The sequence below is a fragment of the Pseudophryne corroboree genome, chromosome 1 (genome assembly GCF_028390025.1).
Source record: "Pseudophryne corroboree isolate aPseCor3 chromosome 1, aPseCor3.hap2, whole genome shotgun sequence".
NCBI classification, from domain to species: Eukaryota; Metazoa; Chordata; class Amphibia; order Anura; family Myobatrachidae; genus Pseudophryne; species Pseudophryne corroboree.
In genome coordinates, this window is record NC_086444.1 from 534,944,286 (window position 1) to 534,967,141 (window position 22,856).

A 22,856-nucleotide genomic window follows, 5' to 3' on the forward strand; every position below is an offset into this window, starting at 1 on the left:
GTACAGTTATGTATATTATTACCAACTGTAGGTATAAGCTGTGTGCATAGCCATGCGTGATGTGCACCGGACATTTTTCGGGTTTTGTGTTTTGGTTTTGGGTTCGGTTCCGCGGCCGTGTTTTGGGTTCGAACGCGTTTTGGCAAAACCTCACCGAATTTTTTTTGTCGGATTCGGGTGTGTTTTGGATTCGGGTGTTTTTTTTAAAAAACCCCTAAAAGACAGCTTAAATCATAGAATTTGGGGGTCATTTTGATCCCATAGTATTATTAACCTCAATAACCATAATTTCCACTCATTTTCAGTCTATTCTGAACACCTCACAATATTATTTTTAGTCCTAAAATTTGCACCGAGGTCGCTGGATGGCTAAGCTAAGCGACACAAGTGGCCGACACAAACACCTGGCCCATCTAGGAGTGGCACTGCAGTGTCACGCAGGATGACCCTTCAAAAAAATACTCCCCAAACAGCACATGACGCAAAGAAAAAAAGAGGCGCAATGAGGTAGCTGTGTGACTAAGCTCAGCGACCCAAGTGGCCGACACAAACACCTGGCCCAGCGAGAGGATGAGTGCTTCCATCCTCATGTGAAGCTGAACCACTAGCCATGAACATAGGCCAGGGCCTCAGCCGTTCCTTGCCACTCCGTGTCGTAAATGGCATATTGGCAAGTTTACGCTTCTCCTCAGACGCTTTTAATTTAGATTTTTGGGTCATTTTTTTACTGATCTTTTGTGTTTTGGATTTTACATGCTCTGTACTATGACATTGAGCATCGGCCTTGGCAGACGACGTTGATGGCATTTCATCGTCTCGGCCATGACTAGTGGCAGCAGCTTCAGCACGAGGTGGAAGTGGATCTTGATCTTTCCCTATTTTTTTAACCTCCACATTTTTGTTCTCCATATTTTAATGCGCACAACTAAAAGCCACCACAGGTATACAATGTAGATGGATGGATAGTATAGTATTATATTACTTATGGACGACGACTGACGACACAGAGGTAGGTACAGCCGTGGCCTACCGTACTGCTATATATATATAATATACTGTATAATAATAACGGACCTGGTGGACACTATCAGCAGACTGCTAAACTAGTATGAAGAAAAAAAAAGCCACAGGAGTGTTTTTCAGGCAGACAAACGTATACTGGACTGGTGGTCACTGTCAGCAAAACTGTGCACTGTACTCCTGCTATAACTGCTCCCCAGTCCCCACAATTAGGCAGTGTGAGCAGCAGTGCACTCAGCACAGATATATCATGCAGCAGTGCAGCACACTGAGCACAGATATGGTGGAGCGTTTTTTTCAGGCAGAGAAACAACGGATTAAACTCACTGGTTGTATTATAATCAAAACCCTGCACTGTACTCCCTAACAGCTGCTCCCCATCCCCAATCCTCCCCACAATTATAACTAAGTCACTCTTTTCTACTATAACGGAGAGGACGCCAGCCACGTCCTCTCCATATCAATCTCAATGCACGTGTGAAAATGGCGGCGACGCGCGGCTGCTTATATAGAATCCGAGTCTCGCGAGAATCCGACAGCGGGATGATGACATTCGGGCGCGCTCGGTTTACCCGAGCCACATGGGAGAATCCGAGCACGGCTCGGACCCGTGTAAAAAGGCTGAAGTTCGGGGGGGTTCGGTTTCCGAGAAACCGAACCCGCTCATCACTAATTACCAGTATTGATAACAATCAATTTTGATTTTAATAAAAACTGAATGTGAGCACGTGGGTTTATAGATGAACACGTGTGATAAAATATGCACATTTATATAAACAAATGGAGAACTGGTCCCTATGGTTCAGAACATGATGTCGTTGAGCTAAATGCGCAAATAAGTTGGCAACCACAGACCAAAGCCTTTTATATTTATTTGAATGTTGTTTGTCCTTAATTTTTGGATACCTTTATTTTAATGATATCTATTAAAAGTGTATGTTTTAAATTCCTCATTATATATCTTGATCATTGTATATTTATTTAAGCGTGCACCCACAAAGAGTCTTGCTTCTTCTCTACCTTGTTCGAATAATTATACTGTTTGACTCAGGATGCACCACCAGGGTTATATATTATTTAGGGGAATACCTCCAATTGTTGCAATTGTTGATTCCTGGTTAGATATCTCCTCTCCATGCCTTCATAACTGGTGCAGAATCACCACCCCTGCATGTACTTACCTTGGGACTGGACACTCCTTCTCCTCTTCCAGCCTCTCCTTTGAGCTCCTAGCTGCCGGTCCGTCAAATTCCCCAGCAGGTCAAAGTTGCTTTCCGCGCCAGCTCCCCCATCATGCCGCCTTCTGGATGTCACATTCTGCAGCTCCCAACATGCAGGGGGTGGGGAGGAGAGAAGGGGAGGGATCCGCCGCTGCTTCCACAGCCGCTGGAGAGGGAGCTGTGCTGTAAGCTCTCCATGGTGGCTTGCAGGCTGTACTGGGTGGCTTTGCGCTGCCCCCGGGCAGCAGTGCTTGACAGGACTGTTTTGCATGCTCCTACCAAGCTCTGCCCGTATCGCGGCCGAACTTGCGCATGCACGGTCCGGATTTTCAGATGGGGCTGGGTAATTCTGGGGGATTGGGAGGGATTTGCTGGGCACCAGGGGATGGACTGGTAGGACGGAGGTGTAGGCAAGCATGAGCTAAGCTCCGATCGTGGCAGCCGGCCAGCATGGGGGATCACGGCGGCCACTGAGGGGATGTCCGGACGAGCCAAATGGATTCTGGGCTGGCGTGCCAATCCACCGCTGGCGCTGGGTAATATTGTCTGAAGACAGGTGATCACCAGACAAAAGCTGCTAAGTAGGACAAATAATTTGAAAGCGGGGGCTCCCCTCTTTTAAAAGAGATGGTACTTTATCTCTCTCCACTTTATCTTTCTCTAAGCTTTGTTACGGTGCATACACATTGGGGGTGATACCGAGTTGATCGCAGCCAGCAACTTTTTGCTGCTGGTGCAATCAACTAATCCCCACCTATGTGGGGTGTATTTTAGCTTAGCAGGGCTGTGATCACTTGTGCAGCCCTGCTAAGAAAAAAAAGTTTTCATCAACCTAGGAGTAAGGCTGGAGCTACTTACCCTATGCGAAGGATCCAGCGACGTTCCTCCCGGCTTTAACGTCAGACACCCGCCCTCCATTTGCCTGGACATGCCTGCATTCGGACAACCACTCCCCGAAAATGGCATCCAACGGTGAGTATCCGCCCTGGAACGCCTCTCCGCTGTCAATCTTCATGCGATCGGCGCTGCATCTTTTTTTTGCTGTGCACGTCATTGCCCGGCGACCAACGACGCCGGGCAATGACGTGCATGTGCAATGTGCACGCTGCGCATGTGCAGTTCCGACCCGTTCACACTGCAGCGAATAACAGCTGCATGCGAACGGGTCAGAATGACCCCCATGGTGCAATGTAACCTTACAATTTTGACTATATAGTCAAAATCGTAAGGAAAGTTAGTGCAAATCACACCATGTGTATACAGCTAGCGATACTGATGCACTCTCCCGTAGCGTTGGAATCAAAAGAAAAGACTATGCAGGCAAGTCAATCTTGACTATATTATGTACAGTCTAGAACATAGTATAGTCAAAACTGGCACTTAGTCAAAATCTCACGTAGTCAAAGTCAAAATTGGAGATAGTCAAAATCTCAACATATGTATGCACCTTTACATATCCACTTTTTTTTGCTACATTTAAAAATAGATTTAAGAATTAGCAATATGCACTTTATCCCTTTGATAAATCTCCCCCATAGTTATTTTTTATTTTCATGCATCATAGCCTGTTGCTTCTGGGTTTGTCAGCCACAACTTTGGTTTCCAATGGGTAGAACATGAATGTGGGAGATTGGCTTGGAACTCTTTCCTCACTGTCCTTATAAGATTGCTTCATCTATCAGCTGGTTATAGGACATTAGCTTGCATTTTGAACAACTACTGTATGTCTACTGAAGCTCCTGTTTTTCACCAGCTCTCAGAGTGCTGTTGATGGATACTTAGAAATTGACCAATGGTGTATTTGACCAGTTTCTGCCTATGCTCTTTAAACACTTTACTGCATACCTGGAAATTGACCCTTGGGGTAGATTTATTAAAGCTTCTAAAAATTAAAAATGGTGGTATTGCACATAGCAAACAATCATAATCTATCAATTTGTAGGATGCAATACAAAATGACAACTAAATGGTATTGGTTGCTATGAGCTACACAACCAGTTATCATCTTCAGAAACTTTAGTAAATCTACACCTTAGCTCTAATTGACTTGATTCTGTCTGTGCCCTTAGAATTTGACCCAGGGCTGTATTTTTTCTGGCCAAGGTGGTGGCGGGGCAGGAAGGGGCGTACCAACGGCATTAGAGCACCGTTGGCGGGGCGTGGTCTGGACAATGCAGGCATTTCCAGGCCATTGAGGGGGGGTGGTTCACGGGGGTAGCCACCTGCCAGTGTGCAGGTGCTGCGCTGGCAGGGAGCTACTTTGCAGGTGCACCCTTGCGTGGGGTGGGGGCTGACATGTGGGGCGGACTAGCCCTGTGCAGGGCGTCCCCCTGCATGTCTGAGAATCTGATCATAGATGTGCTAAATTTAACACATCTATGATCCGCTCTGAATCACCCCCTAAGTAAAGATTGGAGTGGAGAGAGGTGAGAGTCATGGAAACCAGACAGGAGGAGGTTATAGTAATCCAATCTGGAGAGGACCTGTGAGTGGATTAGGGTCTTAAGAGCATCCAGGCAAAGAAAGGGTCTGATCCCGGAAATATGTTTGTAAAGGAAACAGCAGAACTGCAAAAGGTACTAAATGTGTGGTTTGAAGGAGAGGAATGAGTCAAGGATAACTCCAAGGCAGCATACTTGGGGACTAGAGGAGATAGTTGTGCCATCAATAGATACAGTAATGGATTTGTGGTATGTGAGGTTATGCAGGAGGCTGGGAAAATGATCATCTCAGTCTTAGGCATGTCAAGTTTAAGAAATCTCTGGAACATCCAAGAAGAGATTGCAAAGAGACAGAAGAAGAAAAGAGACAAAAAATGTCTCGCCACTGGTAGATCACTGGTAGATCACTCTTACCCGTAAGAGTGATCTACCAGTGGCGAGACATTTTTTGTTTGCCTTGCACAACTTGACCACCCTCAGATATCGGATGATTGATCACGTGCCCCCGTCACTGAGGGGTGGCAATCGTGGTCTCAAACTTTTGCAGTGTGAGGCTCGCTGGATTTTTCGTCTGGGGACCCTTGCCCCTGGGGGTTTAAATGAACAGTCTGGGATCAATATATTAGCCAGTAATAGTTGATTATGTATCTCTAGGGGGTTACTTTTTTAACAATTCTTGTTGATCACGTGTTTATGTATTATATATACACTTAGTGACATATTATTCAGACCTGGTGGTGATCGGATCTAACAGATGGTTACACTTATATATTTGATCGGTAATTGTCTATTTGTAGCCATTAATTGTATGTATCATATTATTTTGTTATTTCTGATGTATTATTTCTTGGCTATATGCTGTATTAACATCTCTATAATCAGCCATACATTGATTGCTCATGGGTGCTAGTAAGTTGTTGTTATCGGTTGCTATGGTGATGGTTTTTACACGCGACGTCTGGCTTCCTCTTACAGGACGTCATTACGTCATCTGAAGTGCGCTTCCGCTGGGTGTGCAGTCCCATTACGGTATTTGGCGCCACACAGGGTGATATCTGTTATATAAGGTAGGTTGATTTACTGTGTGTTTTATATCCTGATGAAAATGCCTAACAAATAAAAGGCATTGAAACGTTGTGGTTAACGGAGTTTCATGGCTAATTTATTGGAGTGCCGCACCTACCCTCTGTGTATATATATATATATATATATATATATATAGAATCCTCGTCAGCGGCACACAGGACACAATCACAGAGGCATTGAATGATAATCAATGCCTCTGTGATTGTGTCCTGTGTGCCGCTGATGAGGATTCTATATTTACTGCTGTAATGCAGTTATGAGGACACCGGACCAAGGTCTGTTTGTTTATGGGAGTGCCGAGTCAGTGCTGGACTATATATATATATATATATATATATATATATATATATAATTACTGACAGTCATCTATTTTGTCTACTGTGAGAGCAGGAGCATGCATTCCCATAGCTACGACAAGGCAGGCCACTAAGTAGGATGAGAAGGATCATTGGGGGTCATTCCGAGTTGTTCGCTCGTTGCCGATTTTTGCTATACTGCGATTAGTCGCTTACTGCGCATGCGCAAGGTTCGCAGAGCGCATGCGCTTAGTTATTTTACACAAAAGTTAGGTATTGTACTCACGGCATAACGAAGCTTTTTCATCGCTGTGCTGATCGTAGTGTGATTGACAGGAAGTGGGTGTTTCTGGGCGGAAACTGGCCGTTTTATGGGAGTGTGCGGAAAAACGCAGGCGTTCTAGTTGCAAAACGCAGGAGTGGCTGGAGAAACGGGGGAGTGGTTGGGCAAACGCTGGGTGTGTTTGTGACGTCAAACCAGGAATGAAAAGGACTGAGCTGGTCGCAATGGCTGAGTAAGTCTGGAGCTACTCAGAAACTGCTAAGAAATTTCTATTCGCAATTCTGCTAATCTTTCGTTCGCACTTCTGCTAAGCTAAGATACACTCCCAGAGGGCGGTGGCTTAGCATGTGCAATGCTGCTAAAAGCAGCTAGCGAGCGAACAACTCGGAATCACCCCCATTGTGCCAGCAACATGGGTAACTTGCTTCAGCTACTTGTAGAACTGTAGTGGAAACATGAATATTTTTATCACTTGCACTTATAACTGTGTATCCAATTGTCATTAAAATCCATCAGGAGTGGCTTATTGATATGGTGTATTTATTACAGAATTTAATGCTGGATTATTTTGTGTATTTTATTTAAATAAATGTTTTATGTTAAACACTTTCTGAGCTTTTACAAGAAATATAAATAAGTATGCATATGTACATAAAAAATATATATTTAATTTTCATATATTTCCTAGCGCCAGAGAATAAAAAAAAAAAAGTACCTATTATTTAATTAGTTTTTGGGAACACTTGATAAACTTAACCTTAAATGCAGATTCCAACATCCATCTTGTAGGAGTAGCACCAATATATTCTGCAATCAGATGTAACGTTGAATGGATTTGTTGCTGAAAGTGGCTGCTTATAGAGATGCTAAATTGCTCACACTGGATACTATACTCAGACAGGTAATCTGCACCTAGCATAGGGCTGGTGAAAGCACCAATGGTGGAGTCTGAAGAATCACAAAGCAAGATTGCTGCATCTAAAGTCACTGACAGTAGGTGTCTCAGTCCTTGCATATTCGGATTCATGAATGTACACCAAGAAGTGTAGCAGCAGTAGCATAAAGTCGTAGATGCAACTGCAGAAAAATGTGTAAGGAAAGCCACAACTGCGTCCAACTCAGAATCAGATCCTATGAGGAGGGATCCCACCCTCTTCAACAGACAACAGACCACACCTCTTAAAATACCCATTGAGTTAACAAAAAAATGAAGGCTTTCTATTTCAGTCATACCTCCCAATATGACCAATTCCAGGAGAGACAAAATGTTCTGTTCCTGGACTTCCCTCTTAATTTATGATTGCCATCACCTGTGCTGGTACAACAAGTTTGCTCAGTATACTGCTCATCGGGATCCTGGCTGTCACAATGCCAACACCAAGTTTCCGATGGCGGCACCATACTGCCGCCGGTATACCGGCGAGGTAGGTGATCCCCCCTATGGGTGTCCACGACACCCATAGAGGGAGAATAGAACCATCACCAAGCCCGCAGCATGGCCAGCACAAAGATCCCCCTGCCGGCATTCTACCACTCGGGATGCCGATGTCAGTATACTGTCATTCGGCATCTTGTGCGGTGGGCGGTAATACATACCGCTCCCAGTTCATCACAGGTGATGTCTTAATAAGTTAAGAGGGACATCCAGGAACAGAGCATTTAGTCCCTCCTGGAATGGGTCATGTTGGGAGGTATGCTTCCTGTCTCGACTGGGACTACTGAGGACCAGGGCTGAAGCTACCGAGGTGTCAAGCCTCCGAAGATCTCCTAGCTCCCCACACTGCACTCTCACCTGCCTCTTCCTTCTCCTTCGGTTCTCTCCTTTCCACCAAATGCCAATGTGTCACTGATGACACTCACATAAGAAGCTCTGCCCCCTAGACAACACAAGGAGCTGCTGTCCTGCTGATGCTGAATGGAGCTTGGTAAGGTAAATCTGTTATTACAGGGAAGTGATAAGTGAGTGCTTAAGTGGGTTTAAGGAATGATGGCAGGATGAGAGTTTGTGTGTGTGTGTGTGTGTGTGTGTGTGTGGGGGGGGGGGTTTGTATGGGTTAATTAGCGATGTGTGATTGTATGTGTTTTGTGCATGTGTTAATAAGTGCTGGCTGGATGTGTGTATATGTGTGTTAATGAGTACAGGCAGACTATGTTTGTGCGTGTGTGTGGGTGTCATATTAGTTGGGGCATTTCTATATAGTATATTATGATTTTGGGTCACTGCTGTATGGCATATTATAAATTGGTGACACTAATATATGACATATTATAAATTGATGACACTGATTTGTGGCATATTATAAATTGGGAATATTGATACATGGCATATTATAAATCGGGGGCATTTATGTGTATTATGAATTGGTAGCAGCAGGGGCTGTGGGTGAAATGTTGCCTGGGGTGCCAAGAACCCTTGCACCAACCCTGAATACAAGTTATACTATATACTGTATTAAGATTTTCTCTGTGCGACCACCTTCTTTCTGTTATACAGTACATAGTCCCAAATTCTTAAAACTAGTAAGCATTTGTGTTAAAATGTACAATATATTCTGATATGGGAAGATAAAGATTCCCTATATAGTTTATGTGGTCCTTTTACTGAATATCTCCTATATATTAGCCCAGAACTGTGACTTTGTGCCTCATTTGCTAACGCTGGGCAGAGTCACATAGCTGGGCGGAGTCAAGCCATAGAGATCTGGGCTAACATATAGGAGATAGGAGCTAGCCATAGGATATCTGCCCTAATATATGTGAGCAGGATACAACACTGACCGCAGGTTATATCAGCATGGCCGCGATTGTGCAGAGACAGCAGCACCAGGAAACCAGCTTAAGCCTCCGTCGCAGCTCCGCCTCCCCTCTCCAGAGACAGCAGCACCAGCTTAAGGCTCCGTCGCGGCTACGCCCCCCCCTGGCCAGCCATAGATTCCAACTCTGATGCGGACCCTCCCCCTCCGCAAGACATTGGTTGAGTCTCCCATTGGTTAAGACTCTGATGTGGCCCCTCCCCCTCCGCCAGCCATTGGCTGAGTCTCCATCGAGCGCCCCACCCAGCACACTCCGCCTGCCATTGGCCAGAAGCCGCCAGAATGCGCTGTGATTGGCAGCCCGTGCAGCTGCCCCTGAAATGCCTGCCTCCTGCTGACCCACCACTCACACAGGGAGATGATGCCGCCAACGGGACAGCGAAAGAACGCGAGGGACAGCCTGTATGCATCGTCCCCTGCCACTGAGCCACACCAGGTAACCAGCCTCATCACAGCGTGCCCCCTGTACCAGTGCCGCTTACACACAAAACGCCCCCCTGTACCAGTGCCGCTTACACACGTAACGTCCCCTGTACCAGTGCCGCTTACACACATAACGCCCCCTGTAGTAGTGACGCTTTCACATGTCACGCCCCCCTGTACCAGTGGCGCTTACACACGTAATGGCCTCTGTACCAGTGCCGCTTACACATGTCACGCTCCCCTGTACCAGTGCCGCTTACACACGTCACGCCCCCTTTATCAGTGCCGCTTACACACGTAACGCCCTCTGTACCAGTGCCGCTTACACACGTCACGCCCCCCTGTACCAGTGCCGCTTACACACATCATGCCCCCCTGTACCAGTGCCGCATACACACGTAACGCCCCCCTGTACCAGTGATGCTTACACATGTAACGCCCCCTGTAATAGTGATGCTTTCACACGTCACACCCCCCTGTATCAGTGCCGTTTACAAACGTAACGCCCTCTGTACCAGTGCCGCTTACACACGTAATGCCCCCTGTACCAGTGCCGCTTACACATGTAACGCCCCCTGTACCAGTGCCGCTTACACACATAACGCCCTCTGTACCAGTGCCGCTTACACACATAACGCTCCCTGTACCAGTGCCGCTTACACACGTCACGCCCCCCTGTACCAGTGACACTTACACACGTAATGCCCCCTTGTACCAGTGCCGCTTACATACGTAACGCCCCCTGTACCAGTGATGCTTACACACGTAACGCCCCCTGTACCAGTGCCGCTTACACACGTAACGCCCCCTGTACCAGTGCCGCTTACATACGTCACGCCCCCTGTTCCAGTGCCGCTTACACACGTAATGCCCCCTGTACCACTGCCACTTACACACGTAATGCCCCCTGTAGTAGTGACGCTTTCACATGTCACGCCCCCTTGTACCAGTGCCGCTTACACACATAACACCCCCTGTACCGGTGCTGCTTACACACGGAATGCCCCCTGTACCGGTGCTGCTTACACACGTAACGCTCCCTGTAACGGTGCCGCTTACACACGTAACGTAATAAAAACATTGCACGCCACAAGGGTGTGCAAGGGTTAAGGAGGCGTAGCCCCTTACGACGGTGTGAAGAGCACCCGTAGGGCACGATGAATCACCTAGTACTAATTACAGTATATGGAGTACATAAAGTATGTAGGGAATCCTTTTATATCACGGTAAGATACTTTAAACAAAATAATAAAAAGTTTACTGTGTCTATTAGAAAGAAATAACCCCTCTGTCTCTGCACTGCTGAGCTCCATTGAGAGTCAGCTCAGTATTGCCAGCAGCTGCCCCTTATTGTCGGGTGTGTGTTGAGTTGACAGTAAGGGGGGATACACACGGGGTGATTTTTGCCTATTTTCTATGTGATCTGTCTAGATCGCTTAGAAATTAAGCACGGATCGCTCCGTGTGCACACCCCATAGTGATGGTGATGCGCGGTACCACGTGTCGCCATCGCCCACTCAGATCTTTAGCACATACAAGCAAGATCTAATTAGATTGCCTCGCATGTGCATAAAGAACACTGGTTAGCACAGATCGCTCAGTACACATCGTTGTGTGCTAATCTGGATCACTTAGCACACAGCACAAGTCGCCCCGAGTGTATTCCCCAATAGGGGAAGACAGAGAAGTGAACAGAAGGGTTGTCTGACTACACCAGAGATAGTAATTAAAGAAGTAAAGAGACCAGACCATAGCACGGGAACGGAATGAATTTAGGGGTTGAACTGGCTGTTTTTAGAATAAGAGCCACCAACAGCATTACATCAAGTACAGTAGAATAAGTATGTCTATTGGAGACATCACGGGGGGGGGGGGGGGGGGGGGGCGCTAAGTGGGCATGTGCACGGGTGCAGGATTCGAGGGGGCGCCACGGAGTTACAGAGGAGCAGTTTCTTTTGTGTTTTTTTTTATGGCAGTGCTGTGCTGCTCCAGTGAGACAGTAGACAGCTCCCAGGGCAATGTATCTGACCCACCTGTCTGCCCGCAGCTGGCTCCGATGCTGTGCAGGTGAGCTCCAGTACTTGGGATCTCTCCTATGTCGGCTTCTGTCTTAAATTCTCTTCTTTGTCATGCAGTGCTGCGACTAGCTATAGAAGTGCATTGTGCTCACAGTTAGCAGTATCAACCTCCGCTTTGCCTCCCAGATGGGGGATTTGGTGTAGCTTATAGGGGGGTGTAGTACAGTGATGTAGTTTACCATATAGGTTATGTAGTGTAGTAATGTATTGCAGTATATAGGGGCATATAGTGCACTGATGTGGTGCAGTGCCGTAACTAGGTATTTTAGCGATGTGTGCAAGAAACTGCATTGGCGCTCCCCCCCCCATGCAAGATAGGTGCAGTGCACGCCGTAGGCACGTGAAAAATATATAGGGGCGTGGCCACAAAATAATACCAATTCATACTACTGTGCACAGTAGTCTCCATTATTCAAATTACGCTGCACAGTAGCGCCACTACAGCAGGTAGAGACCCTTTTACACATTACAGCAGACAGTCCCCCTTTTTACACATTACAGCAGACAGCGTCCCCCTTTTTACACATTACAGCAGACAGCGTCCCCTTTTTACACGTTACGGCAGACAGCGTCCCCCTTGTTACACATTACGGCAGACAGCATCCCTTTTTTACACATTACAGCAGACAGCGCCCCCCTTTTTACACATTACATCAGACAGCGTCCCCCTTTTACACATTACGGCAGACAGCATCCCCCTTTTTACACATTACGGCAGACAGCATCCCCCTTTTTACACATTACGGCAGACAGCGTCCCCCTTTTACACATTACGGTAGACAGCGCCCCTCTTTTTACACATTATGGCAGACAGCATCCCCCTTTTTACACATTACGGCAGACAGCATCCCCCTTTTTACACATTACAGCAGACAGCGTCCCCTTTTTACACATTACGGCAGACAGCGTCCCCCTTTTTACACATTACGGCAGACAGCGTCCCCCTTTTTACACATTACGGCAGACAGCGTCCCCTTTTTACACATTACGGCAGACAGCGTCCCCCTTTTTACACATTACGTCAGACAGCGTTCCCATTTTACACATTACAGCAGACAGCATCCCCCTTTTTACACATTACGGCAGACAGCATCCCCTTTTTACACATTATGGCAGACAGCGCCCCTCTTTTTACACATTACAGCAGACAGCGCCCCTTTTTTACACATTACGGCAGACAGCGCCCCCCTTTTTACAAATTACGGCAGACAGCGTCTCCCTTTTACACATTACGGCAGACAGCATCCCCTTTTTACACATTACGGCAGACAGTGCCCCCCCTTTTTACACATTACGGCAGACAGCACCCCCCTTTTTACACATTACAGCAGACAGCGTCTCCTTTTTGCACATTACGGTAGACAACGTCCCCCTTTTTACACAGCAGAGGTGGCTTGTAATGAGTAAATTTGACTCATTACATGCCGCTGGCCGTTGCACCCTCAGAGCAACTGCGCTGTGTGCCAGGCACACCTGGCACACACATAGTTACGGCCCTGTAAAGTTACGGCCCTGTGTGTGAGTAAAGTGTAGTGTATGTGTGTGTGAGCAAGGTGTAGTGTGTGTGTGTGTGTGTGTGTGTGTGTGTGTGTGTGTGTGTGTGTGTGTGTGTGTGAGCAAGGTGTATTGTGTGTGTGAGCAAAGTGTAGTGTGTGTGTGTGTAACTTACCTTTACTTGCAGGATGTGGCTTGTCCCACAGACTGGGGCAGAGTGGAGGAGGCTGGACTGCTGGGGAAATGAAGGTGAGGAAAGCTGCTGGGTCATCCAAGGCCAGGCACACCGCTAGCAGAGCAGGTATCACAGCGGGTACCTTGCAATTCAGCCTCCGGCGGTTGCGACAGCTGCTGGTCTTGGTGGGTGGTCAGAGACAGCATTTCCCCATCCCTGCAACCCGCTCGGTCTCCATTACAGCCAGCGCGGCCGCGGCACTGCTAGATACTGAGGCGCACTGTGTGACACACAGCAGACATGTCCCAGCGCAGCCCCAGTGCTCACCTTCTCCAGACGGAGCTGCTACCAGCTGCCCCTCCCAGTAGCTGACCCCGCAGACAGGTGTGCCCACGCCTGCAGCGGATCACACTTCTCCTGCACAGTGGGGGACTCGCCAGGGCTGCCTGCCACTATGGAAGTTATGGAACACAGCAGGGGAGCTAAGCGGGGGAATCAGTGCACAATGCGCCTCCATCACAAGTGTGCTGTGTGCAAAGCCCACTTAGCACACACGTGGTTACGGCCCTGATGTAGTGTAGCATGTAAGGGGCTGTAGCGTAGTGATGTAGTGTGGCATATAGGGTATGTAGTGCAGTGCATAGGGGCATGTAGTGTAGTGATGTAGTTCAGCGCGTAGGGGATGTAGTATAGTGATGTACTGCAGTGGATAGAGGAATATAGTGCAATGATGAAGTGTTATGATATACAGCAGTCAAATGTACGGGGACACATAGAGGAGCATGTAGTTGAACACACTCATGGGGCATGTAACACAGAGCATTTGAGGCACATATGGGAATATTGTCCAGTAGTATACCCTTTTTGTAAAATAATCTGATAATTTTAGTCTGGTAGGGTTTGTTTGTTTGTTTGTTTGTTTGTTTGTTTGTTTTTTGTTGTGTGCATTGTTTTTTGTTTGTTTTTTTGGTGGGGGCGCCAAATTACTGCCTTGCCCGGGTGACGAAAATCCTAGTTTCGGCCCTGAGTATAGCTACAGTATGTGCTAGACCAGGAATTCCTAACCGCGGTCCTCAAGGCACACCAACAGTGCAGGTTTTAGTGATATCCAGGCTTCAGCAAAGATGGTTAAATAAAAATAACTGAGGTACTAATTAAGTCACCTGTGTTCAAGCCTGGATATCACTAAAACCAGGACTGTTAGTGTGCCTTGAGGACCGAGGTTGGGAAACACTGTGCTAGACAGTAAGTAATTTTGTTTAATACTCAATTCAGGGCTATGCTAAGCCCTAATACAATTGTGGTTAAGTTGTGCCTTATCTGTAGATAAGAAAAAAAATCCTTAGAAACTGACCTCAAAACTTAATTCAGAATCATTAAAAAAATTATTTTATATTTTAAGATAAACTTTTGTTTAAATATTGATACAAGTCTAACAATGTACCACTAGATGTCACCATGCACATTTGTAGAGGGTGCAGTTTTCTGGATGAATTTTCCACATTCTTAATTTTTCATGGCAACTTTCTAAATGACCTAAAACTAATGAAACAGCTATGTAAATATATACAACTATATAAAATATATACTGTACTTTACACCTAATATACCTGTAATCATTTATTTTGTACAGTCATTTAATATCCGTAAATCCATAAATACTGTATGTAGGCAGATCGGATTCAATGATTCAAGATTATAGACAAGAGGTAAACTTTTGGAATTATACACAAGTGGCTTGCGTTGCAGGAATTATAACACCCAAACGGACAATCGGGTCAAAATTTGGATTGCAGCTCCAGTGTGTAGAATTTAATAAACTATAAAAATGCGAAAGCCCTCACTCACTCACTCACTCACTCACTCACTCACTGATTCATCACCAATTATCTTACTTCCCCATATGTTAGGAAGATAAACTGTAACATAGGCATTCTGCAGGTGGGAAATAAGAAAATTGCGTAATTAGAATATTAATAAACCTCCCCTAAAGGGATGAAAAGGGGATTGACATAATGACATCATTATCAATATATGGCTTGCATTGCATGAACGATAACGCCCAAATGGACAATCAGATAAAAATTTGGATTGCACCTCCAGTGTGTAGAATTTAGTAAAAACTAAAAAAATGGTCCTGTCATTTTTTACCATATCTGCTATCTGGTAATGCCAAGAACTATGGATTAAAATTTACTTACATTAAGATGTCTCAGATTTACTTCTCTTAATTTTTAACAATCGATCATATTTACAACCGTGCAAATAAGAAATTCTTGTGCAAAGAACTGCTAATATAGCTAGTGTATGATTCAGTATGATTTACTGGCAGACGGGATGCCAGCTGTCAATATCCTGACACCGGCATCCCATCTGCCAGAATGCCGGCAGTGGGGCGAGTGCAAAGAGTCCCCTTGCAGGCTCAGTGGCTTGCTGCGATCACCACAGGAGCTATTCCCACAAGTGGGAATAGTCCTTTTGCGACAGTATTCCGGCTGGCGGCATTGTCTGCTTGTGGGATTCTGGCGTCGGTATCCTGAACTGCCAGGATCCCAACAGCCAGCAAATTAACTGCATTCTATATTGAGTTGGGCATTTAACATGCGTAGAATCACTTGTCTAGAAAATGTATTACTGCATAAGTGAATTGTGAATCCACATAAATAATGGAAGTCATATTGGATTTATAATCTTTGGCTCTAGAAGATTTTCACTTGAAACAGCCACTGATGCCCATTTCTAAGTGTTAATATCATGTTATACCATTATGATGTTACTCTTTGCATACTACAGTCAGCCATGCTTCAAGATGTATATGTAAAAGTGATTAACAGGGCATATACTGTATGTGGAGCAGTAGAAACATGTTCTTTGGAGTGATGAATCATGGCCCTCATTCCGAGTTGTTCGCTCGGTATTTTTCATCGCATCGCAATGAAAATCCGCTTAGTACGCATGCGCAATGTTCGCACTGCGACTGCGCCAAGTAACTTTGCTATGTAGAAAGTAATTTTACTCACGGCTTTTTCATCGCTCCGGCGAACGTAATGTGATTGACAGGAAATGGGTGTTACTGGGCGGAAACACGGCGTTTCAGGGGCGTGTGGCTGAAAACGCTACCGTTTCCGGAAAAAACGCAGGAGTGGCCGGAGAAACGGTGGGAGTGCCTGGGCGAACGCTGGGTGTGTTTGTGACGTCAAACAGGAACGACAAGCACTGAACTGATCGCACAGGCAGAGTAAGTCTGAAGCTACTCTGAAACTGCTAAGTAGTTAGTAATCGCAATATTGCGAATACATTGGTCGCAATTTTAAGAAGCTAAGATTCACTCCCAGTAGGCGGCGGCTTAGCGTGTGTAACTCTGCTAAATTCGCCTTGCGACCGATCAACTCGGAATGAGGGCCCATGTTCTCTGTTTGGCAGTCAGATGCAGGCCCGGCGTTACCCGCTCAGCGAAGGGATGCAGTGCAGGGAGGCGCTGGGACGGATAGGCGCCTTCACTGCTCTGCATCCCTTCCCTGCTGCGCCGTCCTGTCCCCCCTGCTGCTGCTGCCACTGCTGTGTCTGTCACTGTATGACAGGCACTGGCAGCGGGCACCTGCAGCATGAAACGCCTCCTCCCTCCCCTCACCTCATCTCATCTGTGTGAGAGCACCGAGTACGGGACAGAAGGGGGCGGAGCTACACGGGACGGTAGGGGGCGTGGCTAAACGGGCCATAAGGGGGCGGAGCTACACGGACCTGGCTGCTGTACAGAGAGAGACTGGATTAGGTAAGTGGAGGGTGAGAGGGAAGTGTGTGTGTGTGTGTATGGTGGGTGTGTGTGTGTGTGTGTGTGTATGGTGGGTGTGTATGTGTGTGTATATATGTGTGAATTGTGTGTGTGTGTGGTATATCTGTACGCGCGCTCTATGGATGCCACTACTGGGGGGCATTACGTATAAGGACGCTATTACTACAGGGGGGCATTACGTGTAACAACGCTACTACTGGGGGGGCCATTACGTGTAAGGACGCTACTACTACTGGGGCTGGGGGCATTACGTATAAGGACGATACTACTACTGGGGTGCACTACGTATAAGAACGCTACTACTACTGGGGAGGCATTACGTATAAGGACGATACTACTACTTGGGGGCATTATGTATAAGGACGCTACTATTACCGGGAGGGCATTACGTATAAGGACGATACTACTACTGGGGGTGCACTACGTATAAGGACGCTACTACTACTGGGGGGGCATTACGTATAAGGACGATACTACTACTTGGGGTCATTATGTATAAGGACGCTACTATTACCGGGAGGGCATTACGTATAACAATGCTACTACTACTGGGGGGAGGGCATTACGTATAAGGATGCTACTACTGCGGGGGGCATTATGTATAAGGACGGTGCTACTACTGGGGGCGCATTACGTATAAGAACGCTACTACTACTGGGATGGCATTACGTATAAGGACGCTAATACTACTGGGGGTGCACTACGTATAAGGACGCTAATATTACTGGGGGTGCACTACGTATAAGGACGCTACTACTACTGGGGGGTATTACGTATAAGGACGCGTCTACTACTGGGGGTGCACTACGTATAAGGACGCTACTACTACTGGGGGTGCATTATGTATAAGGATGCTGCTACTACTACTGGGGGGGCATTATGTATAAGGACACTACTACTACAGGGGTGCATTATGTATAAGGACACTACTACTACAGGGGGGCATTATGTATAAGGATGCTACTACTACTGGGGGGGCATTATGTATAAGGATGCTACTACTACTGGGGTGCATTACATATAAGGACGCTACTACTACGGGTGGGGCATTACGTATAAGGACGCTACTACTACGGGTGGGGCATTACGTATAAGATTAATAAGATTGTGCTACATTGTGGCGTAATTTTAAATGGGGGTACTACTCTGTGGCCATGCCCCTTACTTGTGAGACCACACCCCTTTTCCCGGCGCGCGCCAAAGGAATATGGGAGGGCGCAAATTTATAGTTTGCAGGAGGGCGCCGAACACCCTAGCACCGGCCCTGGTCAGATGCAAACTGTGAAGTTTGGTGGAGGAGGGATAATGGTATGGGGCAATTTTTCAAGGTTTTGGCTAGGCCCCTTATATCCAGTGAAGGGCAATCTTAATACTTCAGCATACCAAGACATTTTGGACAATGCTATGCTTCCACATTAGTGGCAACAGTTTGGGGAAGGCTCTTTTCTATTCCAACATAACTGTGCCCCAGTGCACACAGCAAGGACTATAAAGACACTCCCCTGACCTCAACCCCATCGAACTGGAACATAGATTGCAAGCCAGGCTTACTCATCCAACATCAGGTCCTGACCTCATAAATGCTCTACAAAATGAATGGGCACAAATTCCTACAGAAAGACTCCAAAATCTTGAGGAAAGCTTTCAACAATGGAAGCTGTTATAGCTGTATAAGGGGGGGCAACTCCATATTAAAGTATATGTATTTGATTACAATGTCATTACAGTCCCTGTTGGTGTAATGGTCAGGTGTCTGAATGATTTTGTCTATATAGTGTATTGGATGTTTAAGGTAACTACATTTTATGTCTTCTTAATACTGTACTTAGTTCCCCCAATACAATGATTTGCCTATATCCGCCAACCTTGGCTATCAAATTGTTAATTACATTGAGTGCCAGTTTACCTTTATATTTTCACTGTAATTATGTTTGCTGTACTCCATCTGCAATATACTGTACAATCATTACTCTGATGGGCATTTGCTTTTGCTTCTTCCGGTTGTATTAAGGTCCAAACAGGCTGACCATAAGTCTTATTTCTTGGGTGGAAACTTGTTTCTAGTTCTTCCCTATTGTCTTCCTATTTCCATATATTTGTATATTGGATTGTATATATAATTTTTATATGAATTTCTAATTTGTAAAAAAACAATAAATATATTTTCCAGAGAGTTAATATCACATCCACAAGCCCTTACCATGCCCTATCGAGGGTGATGTGGCCAGTACCATCACCCAGAGGTACAACTGCAGCCCCAGTCCATGATGCTCCTGCTTGAACTCCATGAAGTTCCAGACGTCGGTTGCAATGAATGAGAAAATGTCCCCGGTTCCCTTCCTGCTCTTTATGTAGCACGCAACAGTACATAATGAGATGTGATGACATCATGACACCATCACGTCTAATCCCACAAGAGTTTGAGACCCAGAGGAGCTGCAAAGAAATTTGCTGCCAGCCTTGCCAGAAAGCCTGAGCCCAAACCCAGAGAAAGAAAGAAAGAAAGAAAGAAAGAAAGAAAGAAAGAAAGAAAGAAAGAAAGAAAGAAAGAAAGAAAGATGAGAAAGCAGAAAAATTTAGATGAGAAAGAAAGATAAAGGTAGGCAGTAGCCAAGATCAATGTGAAAATTTGAGTCCTACAATATTTTTTAAGACCCCTCCATATGCCCCTTTAGCACCTCTCCTGGTGCACCTTTTGTGCAAACAGACCCCAACTGGTGCCTCCTTTGTGCCAACAGACCCCACTCCTGGCACCCCTATTGAGGCACCAGACACAACCATGTATTCATTAAACTCCTCCACATGGATTTCTGATGGGAGTGTCATGTAAATGTCACGGGCATGCAGGGGTGTATCTAGGGGTCCGAGCACCCCTGGCAAAGTAAGGGGCTGGCGCCCCCCTACACACTTTTGGAATAAGGTGTGAGTATTGGAAATGGGGCATGGTCTTGTGGGGGAAGGGCGTGGACACAATAGTACTTCCAATTCAAACTAGGCCACACAGTAGTGTCCCTTATTCACATTACACCACACAGTAGTGTCTCGTATTCACGTTACACTATCTCTCCCCCCTACCCCTAACCCACCTTTCCCATAGCCTAACCTTAACCCGCCCCCCCATAAAAATCCACTTCATTGGTGCCTAACTCTAACCCACCCTTCCTAATCTCCCTCCCTGCAGCCTAACCCTAACCCTCCCACCCTTGCAGCCTAACCCTAACCCTCCTACGCGGCATGACAGTGGAGATTTTGGCACCAACTCGATCCGGATTTTGGCATTCTGCATCGCTATCTATGTTGGGATGCTAGCATCAGCATTCCGAGCAGTTTCGGGATGCTGGCGTCAGCTTTCCAACCGCCGGGATGCCAAACGCCAGCATCTTGACTGCATCCAGAATGAAATGCTAATGAGCTGCTGTGAGATGAGCCTCAAACCATACACCATTAGTCGGATGGTAGAAGTGCTTCCTGTTAGAAAAAACATCAGGGTGCCATCACTTCCAAGATAAAATGAACAATTATACAATTAACTGATATACATTTCCTTGAACCTTGCCTTGAAATAGGTAAGATATGTATTTTCTTTATTACACGCAACAAGTTAAAGTTTTCGCTTACTTGCTACTTACTTACATCTAACATGCATGAAAATTGTGTAGTTTTCCAGATACTACAGTCAATTCTCCCAAACACTGACACTTTTTTATTATCTTCAACAACAAATAGACCTATAGCACTGTGCTATACAACAATTGCTGTGTACCTGGTGAGAGTCTATTACGGTGTCCGTCAGCACCGCACGGCACTAGTGATCAGACTAGTGTCCGGCAGCACCGCCCTTGTAATCAAGCTCACAATAAACTACAGTTCCCAGCAGCCCTTCCTGCCGGGAGCTCCCAGCAACAAGGGCTGCTTGGAGCTGTAGTTTATTTTGAGTCTGATTACAAGTGGGGTGCTGCCGGACACCAGCGCCGCTCCAGCAGTAACAGACTCACACCAGGAACAGTCTGACAGTACTGCTATTCTACCCTTTGGCCGCGGGTGGCACAGCCAGGCGGCGCCCCCTTCCTGCCTGGCGCCCCTGGCGAGTGCCATCCTGGCCAATAGGTAGATACACCCCTGCGGGCATGTACAGTATTTAGAGCTCTGTGCAATATGAGTCATGCCTTTATGAGATGCCTGTCTCTGACAGGTCTCTTGTATCCGGCATGGTGCAGGTGCAACTGGCGATACTATTTTTGACAGTTGTGTCGACAGACACTAAACCAGTGGGTGGTTATTCTTGTATTTTCAGATGCACAGATTTGCAATGTAGCTGTGCTGATTGTGTTATTAGCATATGAAAGTAAGTACCATTTTGCGGCCGTGGAGAAAAGAGGCCGCATAAGCATATGATTCAGAATCAGGGCCTTTATGTTTATATTCCTTTAAAATTTATTTTTTAATTGCTTTATTGCTACTGAAGTTATTTTAATTTATATGTTAAATATTTTAGATTGATTGAAACAAAACCAGTGATGTAAAAAGTTACACATCTATTACACTAAGTCCCCGACAGTCACGTTGCTGATGGAACATGAACAAAAATGACAGCTGTGGTCCTTGATCCGCAGTGTTGGAAGAAGCCTTGTGCAGTGAATGAATGGGTGAGATAAGCAAGAGCCACCTCAGGCATTATAGAACACATGGGAACCAACTCATCAGAAAAGCATTCATTTAACCTCAGCATAATACATGCACTTTAAGTCACTTCATTCTTGTTATTAGTTCCAGTGATGGTTTATTAGACAGAAGCCTCAGTCAGAAAAATGACAAACTACGTATGTTCAGTACTTACAGATGGAACACACATCTCTCATTTTTCACATACTGTAGCTGATTTCCCGATTGCAGCTAAAATATTGCAAATCATACATTTTATTTTAGTTTTTTGTCCCTGATTATACTGTATACTAGTTGGGACTTTCAGTGTAACAAAACCAAAATAAATAACTTAAAGTAACAGTATATGTAAAATTATTTTTAACAGATTAAAAGTGATAAACAAGTAGAATTAACTGTCTAAATTTTTTTCAAAATTTATCAATAAAAAACTTTTATCTTAGGGGTTCCATGAAAAAAAATGCTGATATTCTAAGGAGTTGTGATTCAAGAAAATTTAGAACCATTGGTCCAAACATTTTTTTGCCTTAGAGGTGCTAAAGTGGGCAGTACTGTTATTGTGCACATAGTGAAAAAAAATATTAAATAATGCTCATTCTTTCTGTTCTGTTGCTAATCATGTGGAGGTCTGCTGATATACACATTTAAATACTCTGAAATATGACAACCACCCTGGAGCTATCAATAATAAAGAAATTAATTAAAAATAGTTGAATCCATAATATAAATATGTCAAAGGGGCTGGCCAATGTAGAACTGCTGTACCAATTTACAGTCCACCTACTGAGCAAAAAAATTGAAGTATATTTCATTATTTTCATTCATTTACCATAGTATGAATTTTAAAAGCCGAAAATTGTTGTTTTTAAATTATTTCTGCTTTCTATATAAGAACATGTTCACTGGAATAAGATTGTAAACCGATGTAGAGTATGTCATAACCTGACACTTTTGCCACTTATTATGTTAAAAATTCCTTTAACTATTATTGTTGTTGTTGTTATTGTTATTTGTTTGTTTTTACTTTATACTGTATGTAGGGCAGAAAATTCTATCTTGCACTGTTCAGCAC

The 22,856-nt window shown here is 45.4% G+C and overlaps 1 protein-coding gene across 5 annotated transcripts in view; it reads left to right on the plus strand.

Annotated features, from left to right (window-relative positions):
- LOC134914273 (uncharacterized) overlaps positions 1 to 22,856 on the plus strand; it is a 177,311-nt gene that overhangs the window by 61,104 nt on the left and 93,351 nt on the right. For 2 of the 5 annotated variants that reach the window (XM_063920044.1, XM_063920038.1), the window contains exons 2-3: positions 5,657 to 5,748; positions 19,293 to 19,721. In XM_063920044.1, coding sequence (XP_063776114.1) covers positions 19,703 to 19,721 — 19 coding nt within the window. In that variant the 5' untranslated portion in view covers positions 5,657 to 5,748; positions 19,293 to 19,702. Of the gene's footprint in view, positions 1 to 5,656; positions 5,749 to 19,292; positions 19,722 to 21,617; positions 22,127 to 22,856 lie in introns of those variants that run through there. The other 3 variants (XM_063920053.1, XM_063920062.1, XR_010177380.1) reach the window with 2 other exon arrangements.